This window comes from Pomacea canaliculata, linkage group LG11 (assembly GCF_003073045.1).
Source record: "Pomacea canaliculata isolate SZHN2017 linkage group LG11, ASM307304v1, whole genome shotgun sequence".
In the NCBI taxonomy this organism is placed as follows: domain Eukaryota; kingdom Metazoa; phylum Mollusca; class Gastropoda; order Architaenioglossa; family Ampullariidae; genus Pomacea; species Pomacea canaliculata.
The window spans coordinates 18,349,775-18,363,561 of record NC_037600.1 but is presented as its reverse complement, the minus strand read 5'-3'; the positions used below and the strand labels follow the sequence as shown (position 1 = coordinate 18,363,561).

Here is a 13,787-nt window from a genome sequence, read left to right as displayed (position 1 = left end):
CTTGTTTGCGTGTCTGTACTTATGCCAGAGTTGAGCGCCTGCAGAATGCCTTGATCTCATCTGATTGTTGGTCTGCACTTTTTTTGAAAAGAAGTGTTGTTCTTGTCATTAAATATTGTTTCAAGTTCTCTTTGGCCAGCTAGTGTGCATCTCCGGCTGAGGGGTCCACTGTTCATTTTCTTGTGTTTGGATTGTCTGTGTGTGTGTGAGGGCGCTGATGTACCAGGAATGAGTCAAACACGGTGAGCAATGTTCAGATAGGTACAAGCGACCATCTCTACCTTACCAAATTCCCATTTCATCAGAAATAACCATACTGGTATCGAACCGGCTAGTGTTCAACTTTCTGGGGAATGACTGGTGTAGATGTTGTTTATGTGTTTTTAACACAAAGAAAGCTGTTTATAGTTAAAGTTATTTAAGTGAGAACGACAACAGGGACAGCAGTCACATCGTGCGGGTCACGCGCATACACGTAGCTACACGCTTGAGGAAACTTGACCAGGTCACGCATGAGCACACACACACGCTCTGTCCGTCTGTTTCTCTGTCTCTCTCATACACACTCTGTCTCTCTGTCCCTATCTCTCTCTCACACACACGCTCTCTGTCCGTCTGTCTCTCTGTCTCTCTTTCTCTCTCACACACATACACACGTTCTGTCCGTCTGTCTCTCTGTCTGTCTCTCTCTCTCTCACACAAACACACACACACGCGCTCTGTCTCTCTTAAACACACACACACTGTCCGTCTCTCTCTCTCAGTCTGTCTCTCTCACACACACGCTCTCTGTCCGTCTGTCTCTCTCTCAGTCTCTCTCACAAACACACATACACACACGCTGTCTCTCTTACACACACACACGCTCTGTCTCTCTCTCTCACACACACACTGTCCGTCTCTCTCTCAGTCTCTCTCTCACACATACACACGTTCGGTCCGTCTGTCTCTCTGTCTCTCACACACACTATTTACTCGTATGCAACGGACGCAGACTGCGAAGTCCACCAGACGGCTCTGTATAAAGTCGGCCTCACACTAAAACTACGCAGCTCTCAACTTACTTTCATTTTCACTTCTCACTTCCGGATTACTCGCGCGGCTTGTGCTGCACCACGTGACTAACGGATTTCGCCGTTAGTCGGGGGTTTGAAATCTCGAAAGCAGGAAACGCGAGCGGATCCACGAGCAGGAGCTTTTGCCGAACGAACTGCATTTGCAGGCGACTGGGCCCTGATGGAAGTCCGAGAAAGTTGCAGAGTACAAGGATGGCGGCGGCAGGCGCTTGTCGTGTGGTAGCTGCTCGCCACCCAGCCCCCGGCCCCTCCCTCCCACACGTGCAGGCGCTCGCTCGCCGTCCGCAGACTCTCCAAGCCGCTCGGCGCCTGACAGCCAGCAGACGATGCCATGTGGCCACTGGCTGTGACGGGCGCAATCAGCGCGGGGCCGTGGCTTAGAGCTGACTGGTTCCTGGCCCCACCGGTAACGGCAGCGAGTCAAAAGTTTGAATGGAAACACTTGGACTGTCTTGAAGCCTGGTGTGGATACACTCATCGTCAGACTTCGTCAGCCAGGATGGAGTAGTCGTGCAGCTCCACAACAACGGTCAGTCGGTTAATCAGTGGACTCAGACGACCACTTGGTGGTGGTTAGTGAGTCGGGTGGTTACTGGTCCATAGACAGTTATTGTAACACCTTCACGGCGCTTTACACAAACATGAAAGGCTGACCGCCTCTCTGAGGCTGGTGTGGAATTCCGTGTGGAGGAGTAGAGAGGGGAGAGGTGTGCAGTACCTGGGGAGGGGGGATTCCTGCTGCAACTCGGGCCGGTGAGCCTCCACCCCCTTCACCCGGCCATGCCGTCCATCTCCAAAAAGTCCTACGACCTGGTGTCTGATGACGGGTACGACAGTCGCATTCCTCTGCACAATGAGGATGCTTTCGAGCATGGGATTACCTTCCAAGCAAAAGTGAGTACCTGTTGTTTACCTGTTTATACCTGGAACATACTTCATATTAGTCTGTTTAGTCTTCTTGTTTATGGACTGATGTTTATTGATTATTGATTCTTTACAGCCTGAAAGGTGATTTAACGGTACCGTAATGACTGTCACAGTTTTAAACTGTTGTCCATTGAAGTCCCAATCTATGATATTTACGACAGGTGACATCATACTTTCTCAAGATGGAAATACCCAATACGATATATCGAAACAAACAAATCACACTGTAAAGCATAATCACAATAAATGAGACTAATACTTTGACATTGTTTTAAATTGTGAATACTTTTCATACAAGAATAACGGACATACCAGACTGATACAAGCCATCGAGTTCAATGTTCTAAGATCTGAAGAATATAAGTTTCGATGTCAAGTCTACACTGTAGAAAGGTTAAGAGTTCGTGTGTTAATGGGACATCCATGTTTTGCCCTGATAAAATTAAGTGTTGTCTCTGATCGTATCCTCAGGATATCAACTTCACTGACTTGTAACCTGATGATCGTCACAGGATAATAATTTTTGTTTAAGTTTTAAAAATTCAGGGATGAAAAATATCAGCAAATTTTATTCAGATGAATGGATCGCTTCACAAAAGTGTTCTCTTCCTTCTGTGTCTGTCCCACTGCTGTAGCCCGGAAAGTATAAGAGGAAGAGATAAGCTTTTCTTCCTTCCTTCCTTCTCATCGTCGAGGCTCTAAAATAAATCAGGTGGCGGGCGTCCATAACATTTAAAACGTTGATCGAATGACAAGTTGGAAATCAGGGTAATGAGGTGAGCAGGAAACACAAAATTAAAAACAAACAAAAAGCACAGCGCAAAACAACAGCAATCATGTCAAGATTACTGCAAGGGAGACAGAACGAAAGGGAAAAAATCCTGTGTGCACTGACATGGGCGGCTAACTCTATACGAGGACAGAGTAAAGAACAAAATCGATGAAAGGGATCTTAATGAGCAGGGGCAGTATGTAACAAAGCTGAGACTAGTATTGGCAAACGATCCGAACTGATTTGAACCTGAATGTCTGCGGAAGGGGATGCTTTAGCAGTGTGTTGGTGAGCGTGCTTCAATCACTGACCCCGTGTTGAAGGTGGAGGTGTGACTGTTGATATGTTTGCAATAATTATATATCGTTAGTGTTTGATATCATTTCATTATTTATTGTTGCAGTAATAGGATTTCATTATTTACAACTTCCTCTTTTTATGAGCGACATTCATGAACGTGTTTGTGTTGTAGTCATGGTTTGAAATCGTACTTCTACCCGGTGTGGTGGTGTGATGGTGTAGATGGTGTAGATGGTGTGGTTGGTGTTTCATCATCAGCTTCTGGACATGCACATGCTTCTAGTGTAGTGAGTCTCGTTTGTAGAAAGAAAAGCTACAAAAGGTGATAGCAAGTTTTGTAATGAAGGAAACAAGCACAAGGAGAAAAAGGCCTGACTGAATGTCCATGTGAAATGAGATGTCAGAGAGAGTATAAGTGTTCATGTGAAATGAAGTGTCAGAGAGAGACCTGTATGAATGCTCATGTGAAATGAAAATTTTATGAAATGTCTATAAAATATATCTTGTTTGTTACAAAATTAGTCAAGCAAGCAAGCGGCTTTATCGCTTTGCCCCACATCTCTTGTAAAAGCTGGTAACCTTTATAGTTATAGAAGTATGTAGACTGCTTTTTAAATCTCTCACACATATATATATATATTCTTATTCTCTCATGGACATTCGATAGTGTTCACTTGGTGTCCGACCTACAGCTATCTGAAGAAGAATTCATTTCTCGGCTTTAATTTTGTTTTTACCGTCCTCTACACCTAGATGGTCTGAAAGCTTGGATTTTGTTCAGTTTTACAAAATCCTTCGTCCAAGCAATAATTTCAATGATACAAACTGTGGCAGCTGAGCTGAGCTGGAGCTTGACAACACCTTGATTCATGTCTTACAAACATGTTTGTATTTGTGTGTTTAGGGGGGGGGGGGTGGAAGAGGAAGAGAGGAGTAAGAGACACTGTAGACACGATTATTCAGCACTTGAAATATACTGAAGCCACTTAGAGCATATCGTTCATCACAACCTGCCTAATGACAAGATATTTCATTACTACAGGTGTATGTTTCCGGTTAATGCCGTATGCTTTTATATGTTATTGATATGAGTGTATCTCATCAGTATAATTCACTGCAGCAGTGGTATGTACCTGGCTAATGACAGGTAACAGTATAATTCACTGCTATAAATATATCTGGTGTCCCTTACGTCATACATAAAAAAGTAGTCACGTGACCTTACAGTCTTTGAGGAGTGAGGTGTTAAAAGATCACACCTACAAAAAGTTCCATTCTCTTACCCTCCCTAGTCATCTAACCCCTCGGCCTCCCAGTCCTTGATGCCAGACTGCTTCTTCGGTGGCACCAGTCCTGCTGGTCTCAAGACTAAAGTCAGTCTCCTTGCTCGTTGTGCTTTCTGTTCCTCGTCTTTCTTGTCTGTCCGCATTTTAAAGTGTGCGGCTGTCTGTCAGCCACTGGCTGGTAATTATAACTGCGTGAGATTAATTCTACCTTCAGACGCGCCGGCACGAGCTGTGGTGTCGGGGCGAACACCTTGATTGACCGCGCGGCCCCCAGGCTACCGCGCGATACAAGGCGGCCTTCAGGGGGCGCTGGCGGCTGGCGATGATGATAAGGCGAGAGACGAACACCGAGATGAGCAGCGCCAGCCTCATCATGGCGGCCCCCAACACACAGGCCCGTGTGTGGCGGCGAGGGCCCGTGCAGCTAACCAGCACACACAGACGGCGAGTTGTCGAGCCGGTGATCATGGGCAGGCCATGCTGCCAAAGTCCATTTTTTGAGTCGTGGATCATGCTGCCAGTGAAGTTTGCCGCTCAGCAGAGAGGGGAGGCCGGCCGTCAGCGACCATTTCCCTCCATGAACGGGCCAACTGCCTGTCATCACCAGTTGATATGACGAGCATCGCCACTCTCGTTTCCAGACGAGGAGCAGGGTGAGCGTGGAGTAAGCGCGTGCTCCCTGTGCAAGGGAAATGCTGCTGACAGAAGTATATTGCCGTGCAGCCTGCTGTTCACTTCTACTTATCAGCACCTCGTTTATCATGAAGTAATGGATGAACATGTGAAGTCAGGATGAAGCAATGTGAATCACGCCCTGACATCAGTCTGTGTATATCACAGCAGTACATTGTACTGCTTCCTGCTGCAACTAGTCACTATACTAGTTTAGAAACTGCAGTAAAAAAGGGCATTTTGTGCCCCTAATTTCTCGAAAAATTACAAAACAGCTTGTGAGCCGATGGATACGAACTAAGAATGACTCACTTCTCTACAGGACCTCGCATGAGAATAAAGGGAGGCTATCCTGTGTCTGACGGGAGTCGCTTCTGAGCGCGGGAAGAGTTCAGGGGCATACAGGCAGTTGAGATAAATCTGAGATATACGGGTATCTCGGGGAAGAAAAACTTCTAAGTTAAATGAGCGCTCGGGAACTATTAAAACAAGCGCATCTCTTGTAGGATGTGGACTAGCTCTGTGCCTCTGTTTTATATAATTATATATATCAAGCGTTAGCCAGTCATGTCAGACAGTTTGTTATATATATGTATCAAGCGTTGCCCAGTCATATCAGTTTGTTATTTTTATATATATCAAGCGCTGGCCAGTCATGTCAGACAGTTTGCTATATATTATCAACCGTTTGCCACTTATGTCAGTTTGTTATTTATATACACCAAGCGTTGCCCAGTCATGTCAGTTTGTTTTAGATATATATATATCAAGCGCTGGCCAGTCATATCAGACAGTTTGCTATATATTATCAACCGTTTGCCACTTATGTCAGTTTGTTATATATATATATCAAGCGTTGTCCAGTCATGTCAGACATAGATGCCTGTAAGTCTCCTAACGATGGCAGTAAGATACTAACAGTGACAGCGATACTCCTACAAAACACTCAGTTTCGTATGTCGAGGAAAAGAAAGAGAAAAGAAAGGAGTGAGTGCCGATGTACAAGGGGACGAAGAAGCCCACAAAGTAACATCACACGCCCAGTCTCAGGACCGGCCACATCTACACTGAGAACAAGGAATCAGGGATAAATGATTATTCTCCAGACTAAATCAGAAATAGTACACAATCACTCCTTGAGGTTAAATTAAGAATGAAGTACTTCTAATATAACCTCAAAGTATTCCATGAACTCTCAACTTGTCATGTGACCCGAGGCTTTTGGCGAGCCCTGACATACAGTTGTGAAGTGAGGACTGGGGTGAGCCTCACACATTGAGGTGCACATGCAGCCCCTACATGGTGGAGTGTAGGTAGTTACACAAGATGTCTCAGGTCTACTACCCTGAGTAGGGATGATGAGGATGGGGGAGAAATTCCATTCCATTACCCCGGTTTGCTGCCTAATGAGGACCCATAACGCCCTGGGCGCCGCCCTCCCTGGCACGCGCTGTGCTGTACTCCTGCTGCCTCCACGCGCTGCTCTCACGGGGCAACGGCAAAAACTTTCATTTTGCTCCAGCCTCGTGTTGCCGAGAAAAAAAAATGTTGGCTGCAGCTGATGGCTGAAGAACAGCCTGCTATTGCGTGTAATGAGATTGCTCCAATCGTGGACATCGTGAATGGTGACCACTGCTCACTTCTCACTGCTCGCTGGTCTGATGTGTCTTGGTTGCCTCAAAGATCTGAGGACTGAAACTCTGGTTACTTTAGAAGTAGCTTTGCTTACTTTAACCCCTCGGATCATCTTAGTTTCTTAGTCGTGTTGAAACTTAAGACGATTTTTCAAATGCTTCTTTCTTTCTTTTGCCGATGAAAATGTCCAAAGGCTGAAAAAGGCGAAACACGTGGTACCAAGGCATGCAGACTGACATAAACTTCTTGCATATAGTCAGGGGACAAGCACTGGCACACCTGAAAAATGAGGAACAGCAGACATTAGTTTATGCGTGCATGTTTGTGTGTGTATGTGTAAGTCTAAGTGTAGCTTTATATATATAATGTGTGTGTGCGCGCGTCCCATAAGAAAAAAAATACAAGAATTATGGAAAGCTAGTTTTAAACGATCCTCTCCCGGGTCTAAACTGAATTTAGAAGCAACGGCGATCATCGTCGATTCCTGTCCGGTCCCTAACCTTTCTGTCGTCGGGAGAGAGGTGTGAGAGTCCGCACTTTACTAGGAGCCATCTTTTTGTGTTGTTTTTTTCTTTTTGTTTTTTTTTTGTTGTTTTTTTTTTTGCGCCTCACGAGTATCGAACTGTCAGGCCTCCAGGTTCAGACGCCAGTAATCTAGCCACTGGGCTATCCGCATCCCCTAACCAAGAAAACAAACTCTCCGAACACCGGTTCGATCCTTGCTCGTCTATAGGAATCTCTCGTCTAGTAGTCCACCCCTGCCCCCGGCTTACTGGCCGATCTCTCGTTAAGAAGAAGGAGATCATCTCCTAAATAGTTGTAGATGGCACTTCGTGGGAGCTCAAAATGATGAGCTGTGCGAGCTATGACTTGTCTAAACTGTGTGTGAGCTGTGACCTGACTAAACTGTGTGTGAGCTAAACTGTGTGCAAACTGTGACTTGACTCAACTGTGTGCGAGCTGTGACTGGCATTTCATGGAGGTCCAGTGCGGCTAGTAGTTCATGTCCGCCAGGACCGAGACAGTTCCCGTCCCTCATCCTAGGCCAACAAAGTCTCCTCAAAGTCTCTGCGGCCAGTGTCAGTGGAGGGGTGGGTGTGACTGACTTACCGTTACCCCTCTCTCTCCCTCCCTGCTCCACTCGTCCCGCAGACGGAGGCCATCAGCTCTGATTCCATTAGTCCCAGAAAGTGCAGCATTGATTATATTCTGCGACTCAGTTCTCTGATTCGGTTTCAGGGTCAGTGGAGCGAAAATTGGATTAGCTACAGGGCTCTGTTGTTTTCTTAATGCCAGAGCCTTCATTTGTTCTCTTTTATCGCTCCGTGTCGCCATTAACGCCTGGCACTTTCGGCAGCTTTTGGGCTTTTGTTTGCAATTTGATTCTACAAATGAACAGACTTTGTAGGTAAAATCACTAATGTATTCTACTACACATGTTGTCCTGGATACTGTACACTTCTCTACACTGTACATTTCTGATGTTGTATACATTTTATACATCTTCTCTTCTATTTCGTCCTCCTCCGCCTAACTGAACCTTTCCTAATTCATTCATTTATAAACAATCCATGCAATGTCCTGCTATTCGAGAATTTTCGTGCTTCAGAAGAACATCTCCAGTTGTCGACATCATCATCACACCCCCATAGTCTTCCTTGTTTCTAAATACTTCTGAATACTTTTCTTCCGTAGTCATCTTTTGTCATTTCCCACTGTCCACTGTCTCCAGGGGCAGACAAATATCTGACACGTTACAACCTGTAATTCCTTTCGTCACCTGAGTGGAGGAAGACGGCCATCTTGTCCTTTACACCAAGGAAGGGAGTATACTCGAGTATGGCTGAACCTTCAGCCTACACACCGAATGACAGACACAAAATACAAACAATATTCTGTTTAGCTCCATCTGCTCCATTGTATTTGGGATATTTTTCTAAGAGTGGTACAACGTGTCTACACTGCTATAATAGAGACGAATTCACAACAGAAGTTCCTGTTAAATGATTCAGTATTGTTGTATGCTTGGAAGTGTTTCTTGAATCCAATAAACAATACTTAGAAGTTAATTATTCATTTGAAATCCATGCAACTGTTTCAGCAAGTCAAAAGAACACAACCACTGCCGATTTCTTCAAAAACTGGATATATTATTTTCAATAATGTATCGACACTGTCAGTTATGGCTACATGCCTTCATTACTGGCATTGTTTCCAAGAGTCGTGCAAGACATGCTTTCTTGTAATAAGGATGATACAGTTGGGTCCTGGAGACATATTTTACATGTCTACCTGTTTGTATTTTGTGAACACCATCTAAACAGAACTATTGCATCTAAATAGTAGCTGTGATGTCACATCCTGCAATAGAAGACCATTGTATATCGTTGTCTTTGGTTTTGATTCTGTTTAGGGAATTTCCCAATTTCATTCTCTTAGTATATGATTCATGCCTGTAGCATAGAAATATCTACACTCTGGACATTAGGTTTCAACTATATTTCAATCAATTCAATCTAATACTCACCACACCATTAATGTTTATAAACTATTGTTTCGTTTACTCACACGTTAACAAGCAGCAGCCAACTAACCAACTCATAACACGGAGCTATGTTAACAGATAAAACGCAACAAAGCGATGACCTCATGACCCCGGGTCACGTGCTTTCCTGGTATTACTGGTCGTAGGTCACGTGTTTTCCTCGCGCTAGACGAAGATAATTCATCCGACAAATCTTACACCCCTGAGCCCATCGCCATGTTTGAGAGGGAATCAAATCAACAGGAAACACAATTCTTTTCTTTTCCTTGCGATTAGCTAGCGAGGTGGTCTGTTGGTCGGTGAGGTGCTGGTCGTCCTCACAGAACTCACAGCTGTTCTCACACCCTCTCCTCCCTCTCTCTCTCTCACTCACGTGACATCTTCGTTAATTTTTAATCCTCCATAAGCCCAAACAGCGGGATCGTTCACATCGGGACTAGAAGTAGATGTGTTACTGATGTTGGCGTCGTTTCAATTGCATCCTTGTCTGCTTCCGGTCCACTCGCCCTCTGGCGACGCACTTGTCGTCTGGAGCTCGAGCGAACGAGGAAAGGACAAGGAAGACGTCACCGACACTTGCAATGAGATGTCACTGTCACGTGACTGACAAGTCACTGTATGGATTTTCCACTTTCCAGCTAACAGCTGCTTTGTGCGGAAGGATACATATCAGGCAGGCAGTCGTCAGACTCGTCAATGAAGCGTAGAGCAGACGTACACAGCGACGTAGAGCGACGTACACAGCACGTTACTTGGTGTGGTGAGCTACAAGTGTATTATCTACAAGTGTATTCTCGACTGACGAGCTAAATCGAAGATTTATGAATCAAGATTGTGAATCGTCGACTCGATGGTCGAGATACCGGTACCTGTCAGGCCTGAGCGGTTGTGAGCCAGACTTGGGGCGAGCAGGTTCGCCTCGGTTTTTGTGTGTGTGCGCGTGCAGTGCTGTTTTGGGATCACCATAGAAACCGATCCCTCCTGGCGGGAGCCTTAGTTCTCACCTGTGCCAAAGAGAGGTAAGTCTATGAGCCGGGGCCGGGGCCGAGGGAGGCTGAAGTAGCTGGCGGTGCGCCTCACTGTGGTGGGGGGACCGAGAGGAGCAGGGGTCTGGACCTGCTGGCTGCCGAGTGCTACCAGGGGGGGTTGCCGGCGAGTGGAGAGGGTGCCGTGTTTGATTCCATCCTGCGACCGGCCTCTCCTGCCTTCTTTCAACAGATCAAGGTCGAGGCTCGGAACATTCTCCCAGGAGAAAACGACTGAGGGTCTTGCCGGTCAGGGAGGCTTGGCAGCGCTCCCCGTTTTCTCCTGCTCGTTGTGGTGTGTTTTCTGCAAGCATCTTCTCGTCAGGAAGACCTTGTGCACAAAATTTCGAAGTGATTCCTCCATATTCACGCCTGTGGGTGCCAGGTACGAGGGACAGGTGCAGCGGACATGCGGATGGTGCGAGCCGGGAGGCCAGGGGGGACATAGAGACTTGTCTGGGAGAGAAGGGACTGCAGAGAGTGTGGCCAGACTGCACCGCCATCTTCGTATCACCTGAACATCGTCGCACCTTGCTGGCAGAATGGAGGAGCAGACTGAGGTCATTTGGGTACGTACTACCTGCAGACATGAGTTGAAATTTTTAATCTTTTTAAGGGCAAGTTTTTGCATGGATGCTTCATTTCTTTGACTTTTACTCTTCATGTCGGTCTTGCATCAGAATGTCTGGCATCTGTTCAATGTTATCTGTGATGACCACTATACCATGCAGTGACATTAAGCAATGGTGTTAAATTGTTTGCGAGAGCTAGGGGAAAGTTTATTAAAGGGAACTAGGGGTGTGATGAAACTTTGTCAATACCCACAAACACTATGAGTGCAATAGGATCTTCTGTTGCCCGCTGTTCTTATCCCTTATTAAAGGAGAAGGTAAAGTGAAAGCATTTAATACAATAACATTGTAACTGGTTTTCCTACATAATTTCTAGACTATGTCACGATCGCAACTGCCATGCGAGACACGGAAGTGTGACATCATGAAAGTGAAGACGAGGTGGAAGTCTTCAACCTCTTGATATTCTTTGCAAAAAGTTGCGCATCACCAACCTGCATCTCGCGATTTGTTCACGCATGACACAATACTCGGACTGTCATTATTGTAGACACTGACACTTACACACGTTGTTGTACTAGAGACACTTGTGATGAGTGTAAATAACTCAAGACAACTTGTGTTTAGAGTTGCCTGCCCCTTTAACAGCCATGCTAGCTCCCGCCGCACTCGCTGCCTCCGGGACGACAACTGCTACTCCACCTACGTCTGCACCCACCTTATATACATCCACGTCCACATCCGGGCGAGCTGTAGAGTTAAATGGTTTACCACACTAAGTGCATTGAGTTTAGGTGGTGGCAACAACAACAGCAGTAGTGAGAATGAAAATATCACAGCTTTGTCAGCCCTGAGTGTCCTTTTGTAGTCACAAAAATATCAGAGCAGCGGAAACGAGAGAATGACAGGCTGAACACAGCCCAGACATTTCTTTCCGCAGGAACTAAAAATGGAAAAGTAGAAATGAAGCAGAAAACAAGTGTTTTTCAGGACTGCGGACAAAGAATATTGTCTGTGCTGCTAACTGTGATTAGGCGCTCAACAACGCAGTGATGGAGGACACGGACTTGGATCCTGGACTTTATACTGACAAGACCACTGGACAACCGATACTGAGTCCATATTGTAGATTAAATGAAACCTTAACAATGGACCAGGACAATGGAAGATATCAAGGACATGATGTATGAGGTGGGACAATGGCTTGGTCATTGTCAGCATCACCCACCATGTTCCTCCGTGATGACCTCACCACATCGGTCCTGCACGTGTCTCCATGAGTAGACAACATGAGGTCTGGCGGAAGTAACCGCGGATTCGGTTTCAATGAGCTATGGACAATCTGCGTTAACGCCCGAGAATTTCTTCCTGAATTTATGAAAAAAACCCACATTCCTTATGAACAAGAACCGAGACAGTTTTCATGAGCAAAATCATACCATGTCCTACTCATAGTAACATAGCTTCTATAACTTGCAATACACTGACCACACGTCTAGAGTCGTTGTCTGGTGATTAGTGAACAGTGAGCACAATATTCTGACAGAATGTTAACTGGAACAGTGCAACAAATTGTGGCAATACAAAAAAAATTGCCACAAAATTAAAGAACAAAAATTTCAAAACGTCTGTGGTCCCAAGATTGACAAAGGAGCTAATAACTCGTTCCAAGAAGTCTTAGTAAGCCTGAACAAAGCCTATGGTCATACCCGAGACCAGTCGGTAGTCTGACTTCCGGTATGCGACCAACTGAGCGTCCTTGGCGCCATGACGAAGACTGCGAGCAAAGAGTCTGTATCCCGGATGTGTGTGGCCAGGGAGCCATCAATACTGACCGACTGTCTGTGTGTGAAAGAGGGAAAAGAGAAAAAAGAACCATTTATTTGTTGAGTTAACGGACTTTTAAATTTTTGATGGTGCGAACGGTGCATTACAAGCTCTTGAATAGCCCTGTCCTTGTTTATAAGCCACAGCTGACCATGCAAACATGTTTTCTGTGTTTGGAGATAAAACATTGAAAAGGTTCCCATCTCTCCTCTCTCTCAGTCACATATATCGACATGCGTACGTGTGCACACACACACACACACACACACACACACACACACACACACACACACACACACACACACACACACACACACACACACACACACACACACACACACACAGGCACAAACACATTTAACAAGGTCTGCTGCACACATATGAACCTGAAGGCAGGTGTTACGGGTTCAATGTTCCTCCCTAACGGTGCTGACGATGGTAGTTGGCGCGTGTTATCTCCTTTGTCAGCACGCACCCCATGCCATGCTGGTGTTTCCATGGATGTGTTTATGTTAGTGATGTTAGACACTGTAGTATCATTCATCAAGTTCAGGTGTAAATTAATAATCTGTAATAAGAGCTCTGCTTGTAGAGGGCGGAAACAGCTTGTGGCCAGCCTCCCCTTGTTCACACGATCAGCCCACAACAGGCAATACTAGTGATAGAGGAACAGAGTAAAATAAGAGTAAACAAACAAACATCGATATATCTATATAGTAGAACTGAAAGGTGCAAAGACACGGTTTACAAAGTGTCTAAAATACTCTTACTTTTCTACTTCTTCTCTTAATACTATATTGCTTGCGTGTCTATATTATTTCTTAGAAAGTAACCTCTTTTAATTGTTTTAATTGTTGTTGTTTTTTTAAAATACACTTTCATAATGATAAAATGCAAACCGTCTTGCACGCAAATGTTCGTCTGGCATCTCGGAGAATCTCGCAGGAATGCTCGGTGGTGGATGATGACAGCATGGAGGTAGAACCTCGTCTGATCATGTTACTTGTCATTCAAGATCATGGCTTACTTGTCAAGTACAGGGATAAGGTGGTGTGCTTGGCACGATTATGTGGTTCTATTATGTGTGCATGTGACACACATCCTTCACATTCCCATCTGCTTCCTCTGTGCCAGTCTTACTTCTAACATC

General features: G+C 45.4%; 1 protein-coding gene across 3 annotated transcripts in view; it reads left to right on the top strand.

Annotated features, from left to right (window-relative positions):
* The first annotated feature begins 1,175 nt into the window (after positions 1 to 1,175).
* LOC112574861 (carboxyl-terminal PDZ ligand of neuronal nitric oxide synthase protein-like) overlaps positions 1,176 to 13,787 on the top strand; it is a 50,885-nt gene continuing 38,273 nt past the window's right edge. The window contains exon 1 of one of the 3 annotated variants that reach the window (XM_025256173.1): positions 1,176 to 1,970. In XM_025256173.1, the coding sequence (XP_025111958.1) occupies positions 1,857 to 1,970 (114 nt within the window). In that variant the 5' untranslated portion in view covers positions 1,176 to 1,856. Of the gene's footprint in view, positions 1,971 to 9,348; positions 10,808 to 13,787 lie in introns of those variants that run through there. The other 2 variants (XM_025256172.1, XM_025256175.1) reach the window with 2 other exon arrangements.